Source organism: Haliotis asinina, chromosome 16 (genome assembly GCF_037392515.1).
Source record: "Haliotis asinina isolate JCU_RB_2024 chromosome 16, JCU_Hal_asi_v2, whole genome shotgun sequence".
Taxonomy (NCBI): Eukaryota; Metazoa; Mollusca; class Gastropoda; order Lepetellida; family Haliotidae; genus Haliotis; species Haliotis asinina.
In genome coordinates this window covers 40994259-41002489 of record NC_090295.1, presented here as the reverse complement: position 1 = coordinate 41002489, position 8231 = coordinate 40994259, and the positions used below count along the sequence as shown (strand labels likewise).

At 41.4% G+C, this 8231-nt stretch overlaps 1 protein-coding gene across 1 annotated transcript; it reads left to right on the top strand.

Moving 5' to 3' along the window:
- Positions 1 to 1311: 1311 nt before the first annotated feature.
- Positions 1312 to 7807, top strand: LOC137267885 (hyaluronidase A-like). The gene is made up of 5 exons (XM_067802329.1): positions 1312 to 1698; positions 3194 to 3441; positions 4147 to 4290; positions 5753 to 5954; positions 6429 to 7807. Exons 1-5 carry the CDS (start codon positions 1390 to 1392, stop codon positions 6840 to 6842), a joined length of 1317 nt encoding a protein of 438 aa, XP_067658430.1. The 5' UTR covers positions 1312 to 1389; the 3' UTR covers positions 6843 to 7807.
- Positions 7808 to 8231: the final 424 nt, after the last annotated feature.

Below are 8231 nucleotides of genomic sequence, written 5' to 3'. Positions count from 1 at the left end.
GCAGCAGTAGTCGCAGTAGCAGTACAGTAGTCGCAAAAATACGTATAGTAGCAGTTGTTACAGTACTGTAACTGTTATGTAGTGGTTGTCGTAATAGTGACTGTAACATATGGCAGTGGCGCTGGTCGTATATTTCCAGGCACAAGTGTGCCAATGACCAACGTGAAAGTTCATTTCATTCACTGCATTTCATCCAGTGTGCCGACCGGCCGCAAATGCTTAATCTCCGAGAAGCACCGAGAAAACTGCCTGGTCCGAAGTGAAAAGCCCCACCATTCAGAACTGTTACCGTCATGTAGATTTCTATCACAAGTGAGTTTTGTTACGTGTATGTATAATCTATCCAGACATGATTATACGCACTGATTGGTTTTTATATGAATATTCAAATTGTTATGTCTACAAACTGTAATAAAGTCTTTTGAAACTTGTAAACGTTCGTATATTTTTGTATTGCCATGTCAAATGGAAGTAACTCTACTCTAGTAGTGTTCATAAAAGTTCGTTTCAGTAGTCCTTACGTTTCACTATCCGAACGTTTTTGATGAAAAACAGAAGTGTCCGGATTATCGCGGCCTGACTGCATAGAGGATATTATATGAGTGTCCATGTTGTACTATCTTTACATGATCATTATCTAACACGAGTCTCTCAATGCTGGTATTTCCCGAGCGAGAGCGAGGATATATACCGACATTTAGGCAAGAGTGTCGTAAACATAGTATGTTATGGGCACGGATATAACATTCCGTTTATTACCAAAGTCGTCAAATTGAGGAAAATGAACCCAAATCTGCTTTCAAACACAGCCTGGCTACCCGCCGTCGCCGCATGTAGAACGCAACGTCACAGAAGAAACGTGACGTCACCATGACAAAGTGATATTTTGCCCAAGGGCATCGTATGAAAAATATGACCCCCGATGCAATCGCCCTCATGCGTAATAATAAAGGTTAATCACTGTGCAGTGAGGTATGCTGGTGCTAATCTCTAATATTAGACCAATAGGGAAAGTTATGCTCATTGTTCTTCGAAGTATTTTATAAGCTGATTATCTGACCTAGGCACTGATTATCTGACCTAGGGCAATTATTTCTATTTAACAAAAAAAAAAAACTACAAAAAAACCCAATGAAATTGTACATATTTTGATAATCTTCATCGTTTATAATACATTACGCGCGTATTAAATAGGCATTCTATGGTAGTAGCCCTCGCAGAGTTTATTTAAATAACTACTTTGTAAGGGTGATTAAAACATACATATCACTTCGAGGTGGTTGGAGTTATTGTGTTTACAATTGTCACGTGACACAGGCAGTCACATGATCTTGTGCAGGACGTTGTGAGCCGTAACGGGCGATAAAATCGGATCAGCCCCTACAGAGAATGATTGTAGTGCTACTCTACGTTGTAGCTGTCCTTGTATGTCTGACACTTCCCCCAACTCTCGGGAGAAGTTCCAAGGATGCTACCAAAGGATGCACAGCACCATACACACTACCTGATCTACCTTTCTTCGTTGTTTGGAATGTCCCCTCCGACGTTTGCGAAGCGCACGGGATTAACCTAAACTTGACAACTTATCGAATCGTTACGAACAAGAATGATCAATTCATGGGAGAAAATATGGTTATATTTTACGGATTTGGAGACTGGCCTTCCCTACAGACGTCTTCAAATGGCGGTATCCCACAGGTGAGTTTACCCCATAATTGTCCCGGTAAATGGTGCGTGTCGATATATTTTATGAGCGCTTTATTGGGTTTACTTGGGCGAGTCACATGCACGCATTATTCTTGGTTCTTGCCCCCGTCAGCGTTATATGAATAAGTTCCGACAGTTCACTGATGGTGATAACATGAAAACATGCACATGTCACACGAAAACAAGTTACGATTCTTTCATATGTTGTGAAAATGTCCTGGCCTGAGTTTCACTGATGAATGGGATGCATCAAATATTTCTTCAGTTTAAAGCAAAAGTTATTTATGATACTCCAGTCTTATTACTTGATGACATGTGTTATTAATGTAGGTCATATATTTTGACATTGTTATGTACGTGTTGATTTTATATTCATTATTTCTTTATATTCACTATTCATGTATTCATTTACGTACTTATTTATATAACTTTTATATAATTTATTTAAATATATCTATCTGAGACACGTCAGACGTTGTCCGCTAGGAACACAATGTAACAGCGCTGTATCCCTGAACCTGTGAGAACCAGTAATTTAGGGAGATAGACATGCTCTGTGAGCTTCACCATTACGTGAGTGAGTGAGTTCAGTTTTACGCCACACTCAGCAATGTTACAGCTATATGGCGGCGGTCTGTAAATAATCGAGTCTGGACCAGACAATCCAATGATCAACAACATGAGCATCGATCTGCGCAATTGGGAACTGATGACATGCGTCAACCAAGTCAGCGAGCCTGACCACCCGACCCCGTTAGTCGCCTCTTACGACAAGCTGAGTCGCCTTTTATGGCAAGCATGGGTTGCTGAAGGCCTATTCTACCCCGGGACCTTCACGGGTTTCACCATTACGTACTGGGAGAAACGTCTGAAGGAGCTGATGCGGCGTTTACGACTTCGGGTTCATCTTCACGTGTGAACCTGGTGCAGATATAGTGAATTCGAGTTGTCAATAGGGTAGGTAAGGGAGGTAACTCTTCAAAGCACAGCGCGGTACACAGATCTCACGCTCTGTTGATTCTTCATGGCTAGCGTTGTTGTCGACCTACGTAGAATACTTGTTTTATGATGGCTAACTATCAGTGCAATCGCCAGTGGCTGAAGGGATGGTTTAAATCTTGTTGCAGGTAGCGAGAGTACTGCTAGGCCCCATGGTCCCTGGTATGGTGACCTACCTTCAAATGTTGGAGACACTACGTCCGTTTTCATATTGTATTGGCTCAATCTGAAACCCTATTTTAGGGGTAGCTGCTAGTTGTAATTGATACATGTACTTTGATATACTAGTTGGTGTTACTGTCCTTCCTTCCTTCCTTTTTCAGATTTGTGTATTTATCATGAATTTATAAATATTTTAGTCACGACATAGCTGCAATACATCCCCTCTAAACTTTAATTCACTCACTTACTCTGATGTAGTTCTAATAATTCGGACAGTACCATTCGGAAACCCTACAATCGCCAGATTTGCGGATGCATATTTCAGGAAGGAAACCTACCCGAACACTTCCGAAAGGCGACAGCTGTGACGAACCAGATCATCCCCGATCACAAATATACCGGGTTGGCGGTGATCGACTTCGAATCCTGGAGACCACATCTACCGCTGAATTTTGGCACTTTAGGAAATTACAAGACAAAGTCAGTCGAGCTGGTCAAGAAACAACATCCCACCTGGACAAACACGACACAGATCATGGAGGAGGCTACACGACAGTTCGACATTGCCGCCAGGTAAGTGTCTCCTCATTGCTTGTACACAGGAGGGCATGTTAGGTTGGTTTGAGGTTGCTACGTCTCGCCAGGTTCTTTTCCCTGGTTCGAATCCCAATCCAGAATCAGCCAGCTGCATGCTCGTGGGTTTTACTTAATAGGTAAGCATTTCCGACGCCTGTCATTAACCCTAAGTATTTTGTAGGTTTTGGAGTGAAATCAGGGTGTTGGAAGAGTATGCAGACTCGGAACTTACTTTTCTGCATAAAACTGTCTCTAAATATAACAGTACATGTCAGGTTTGGTTTTAATGTTCTGGCTCCACCATGCTGGAGGTTTTGGCAGGTTGGGCCTTACCGTGCTGACAGGGTTGGGTCAGTGTTGCGTTTTTGGCAGGTTGGACCTTACCGTGCTGACTGGGTTAGGTCAAGGTAGAGGTTTTGGCAGGTTGGGGCCTACGGTGCTGACTTACGTCAGGGTGGAGGTTTTGACAGGTTAGGACCTACTGTGCTGGTTAAGTTAGGTCAAGGTGGAGGTTTGGGCCTTTACCGTGCGCCTTTAGATTATGTGTTTGCCTACTTGGTGTTCAGCATAGCCATGGAAAAGATGTGACAACACCCGGAGTAGTTAAGGTTCGATTTCAGTACGTACAACAAACGACGTAAATTTAACTTTCAGTTTTGTTATAATCCTCGCCTGAATACGGAAAATGGATGTGCATTACAGGAACTTCCTGCAAGGATCTCTTCAACTGGGCCGACAACTCCGTCCGAACGCCCACTGGGGTTACTATGGTTACCCGCGATGCTGGGGGTCGTCAACAACCAATGAATGCTCAAATCCTGGAACATCTAATACGAATGATAAATAGTAAGATGCCAAATATCCCTAATTTAAATGGTTTCGTTTAGACCACAATTTATGACACGTACTCGCAATGTATCGTGATTCTCATTTAATATGACCCGCTTGTTAGCCTTGGTTTTCAGATACGTCGAACTTAAATGTGCTTTAGGTAGCACAAGTCGTATAATCGTGAAAACAGGACATTCAAATTATTCGACACCGACTGAAATTCTAAAATTACAAATTTGAGTGAAAAGAAAAATGCTTAAGAAATGACCACGTTATCATTCATAGGACCGCATCCTCCCTCCCCCTCTCTCTTCACTTGCACACACCAGCAAACACGCACGTACGATACACACACAAAGAATATACCCCATTGGTGATGTTATTGTTAATTTATGACGAAATGCTTCAGCACAGGTTAATTAGAAGACATCACTGTGTGATGAAGTTATATGTAAGCTTACGATGTCCAAATTAGACTAAGCCGTGACTGATGTTATTTATAGGTGAAGAAACTATTTTTGCTGTTTTCGTAAAATGGCGTCAGTTCCGCTTTCGTACTTAATCACCCTGTGGAATATACACACATTACATATCACAGCTACTGGCGCCGATGAAAAAAAAACTCCGACTAGCTGTTGAGTGTGAATCCGTTTATGTTTATTCTGACATCGTGGGGGACAAGTACCTAGTAAACATTGCATGGACATACATATATATGAAGATAATACGTAAATAAATATCACAGATTCATCTGTACCATTTACTAGAAAAGGGGAGACAACTGAGTACATATAAATCATGGTCACATGAACATGCACATTACAATGATAAAAAAAAATAAATGCATTGATAGCATAACTTTCTTATGTTTTCACAAATATGACCTTAATGATTTTGAAACAAACTCATCAACATTGCTTACAATTAATAGCAGAAAATATATTTCACACGTGTAACTTCATAGTCAATAACTGCTCACCCATCTATAAGACGAAGCTACCCAGAGATGCGTGATGACCGACAGTGACCCGTAGTCAGATGACTTTACTGCAAAATGAAACACAAGCAAACATTAAACACAAGAACCTAAGCGCAAGCACACGCAGGAGAATGCCATAGTGTCAATACTCATCACCATAGCGCATAGCAAACACGCTCGACACCCATACTCCAACTCTGCCTCACATCAGCTCTAGGAATGCTGTGAAAACCACGAGACATGATCATGTTAAAGCAGATCACCCAATCAACCAATCAACCAATCAAAATCTTCCGTGTGGACAAAGATTCTCAAACATGAAATGCACGTGACATGCAGATTAACCTGGCCTAACCCGAAGAAAAACAATACTGCTGGCCACGAAACTGTATAACACCAAGAAATAGTTTTGCATGTCTTTATTGACATTATGAATAAAACAAAATATGAAATACAACCTGAAATGTCACTGCTACATACATTATCTTTACCTTGTAGCATGGGGTGGTTGTTCTCTACTAGCACAGGCCTGTACCCCAGGATTTACACCAATCGGAAGACACCAATGCACAGCCGTTACCTGTACGTCAGACAGACGGTGAACGAGACGCTCCGAGTGCAGGCGAAATGGTCCGGGCTCAACACTCCCATCATGCCATACAGTCTGGGTCAAGACAACGGAACAGATTTCTTCAAGAAGGTTAGTGCCGTGGACGTCTGTTTCCTGGAGAATCTGCAGTTTTCATTCTCCCAAATTCACGGAGTAATACTGTTGCCTATGGGACAGGCACAGTGTGGTCACAAGTCAGGTAGATGACGTGAACAGTCATCGTTAGCTAAGGGGTAGTTCTTGTCCGTCAGGATTCTGAGATGGTTCTCGGGAACAGTAATGAGCTCTAAAAGAGCAGGTGATAAGACATTGGACGTTGTACAGATTTCAGCCGTCGGCGAAGTACATACACGATTCTGTTTGGTCATTCAGAGGTATCAAAACACAATAACTACCCCTGAAGGAGATGACTTCACGATCGCACTGAAAACAGATGGTATAGATAAAATGTCCTGTCTCTGTCATTAAAATCATGTGTTTTAGGTTATATATGTTTCCTGAACTTGGTACAGACTGCTTGTAGCCAAGCGTTACACTGACAGGATGTTTACTTCCTGATTTTAGGATGACCTCAAGGTCGCCATCGAGGAACCTGCCGCTATGGGGGCTTCTGGAGTGGTCATCTGGGGAAGTCATAGTTTCTTCAAGACGAAGAATGAATGCCGCATGATGCAGAATGATATCAACAAAGTCCTAGGTCCCTTCGTCAAGAACCTCACCGACTTCACACAGGCATGTGCCAACGAGCTGTGCAACAACCACGGCCGCTGTATCAGGAAGGATTTCGAGGCCACCACACAGAACTTCCTCCGTCTGTACCAGAAGGAGGCCTGTGTGAGGCCCAGGGAGGAGTATGGGGACACAAGGGACAAGAGGTGGACGGTGTTCGGGGACAGGTACCCCAGACTGAAGAAATATGACTATTATGTGTGTAGGTGTCTGCCTGGGTGGTCGGGTGAATATTGTAACAAGGCATAGGGTGGTTGTAAGAGTTCAGTGGGAGATGCGACCACACAACACTTGAGGAATTGGAAATGCACGAGTTAGCTTTGCTTGTGGGACAACATTGTGGTCATCACTTTTTAATTACCTTATATATATTCTGGATGTTGAACACGTGGGAGTTTTGTAATTTACATTGTATTCATATACTAGTATTTTAACACAAATATATTTTTAGATGCTATATTATATACTCATGGAAACAAAAAAGGAAACACATGAAAGTAGAAGTGTTCCTATATTCGTTTCCAGATTTCTTCACAAGGTACGTATTGCACTGTGAGTGAAAATTTGGAAATAAATTAACACTTGTACTTTAATGTGTTGATTTATTTGTTTCCATGAGTATGTATATAATATTTATCTTGGTATTCATGTAAAATCATATTCACATGTTGTGCAATAAGTTCTTGCAAAAGATGAAAGTGAAACATCAGAACCATAATATTCTTCATCTGTTAGATACTACTAAAGTTATTTCATTGACCGTGTCTTATGTAGTTAACATACGGGTATCTTTCCATATTCCCTGCTCCGTGTTTTGAGTACAGTTTATGTATGTACAATCATTTTATACAATTACTTAGTAAATTGCATTTACCTAATGCAATATACATACCTATGGAAGCCACGATCAATGTACAATCACTTAATACAGAGCAATTATTTAATACAATGCATTTACCTGATACAATACATATCTATGGAAGCCACGATCAGTAAGAGTGTTCTGGTGTAGTTTCAGACCCTTCTCTGTTTAATGAACAAAGACTGCCACGTGCTGATGCCAATATACTCGGAACGAGTGTGTCTTGCAGTTGACATGTTTTACTCGTGGGAATCTGAATGATATTTCTTCTTACTCTTAACTTTCACAAAGATAGATTGAGATGATCAAGTATTTATGCGTTCTCACCAGAATAAAGGTATTTATTTTCTTATCTTTCCTTTATTCTTGTTGCATGAGCATCACCGTGTGTGCTTGTGGTTGGTTGGTAGGTTGGTTGATGTCGCCTCCGGTACAAGGATATACCAAAGCAATGGGTCAAGTATACGAACAAATATACGAACACAAGAGGAATGTTTTCCGTATACGTCTGAACAAACCATTGTCAAATGAAATATATCATTAATTTTGGAACAGTTACCGCGATTGTGTATATCTCTATTTTTGTGATGTACGTACTGCCGTCGGGTGGTTGTTTAGGAAATATATACCTGGAGAAAAGGGTTAAGCACTCACAGTGTTACTGGATGTTGGGGACAGCGCATATGATAATACCGCTACGGTCACCAAAGCTACTCACACCACTACTTGCACTACTTGTGCTACTACTGCTGCTGCTGCTGCTGCTGTTGTTGTTG

What these genes read in the sequence shown, in the direction of transcription:
- LOC137267885 (XM_067802329.1), top strand. Translation starts at nt 1,390, where the DNA reads ATGATTGTAGTGCTACTCTACGTTGTAGCTGTCCTTGTATGTCTGACA. An exon ending in CAAATGGCGGTATCCCACAG is followed by an intron (nt 1,699 to 3,193) that starts GTGAGTTTACCC and finishes TGCATATTTCAG; the next exon opens with GAAGGAAACCTACCCGAACA. An exon ending in GAACAGATTTCTTCAAGAAG is followed by an intron (nt 5,955 to 6,428) that starts GTTAGTGCCGTG and finishes TCCTGATTTTAG; the next exon opens with GATGACCTCAAGGTCGCCAT.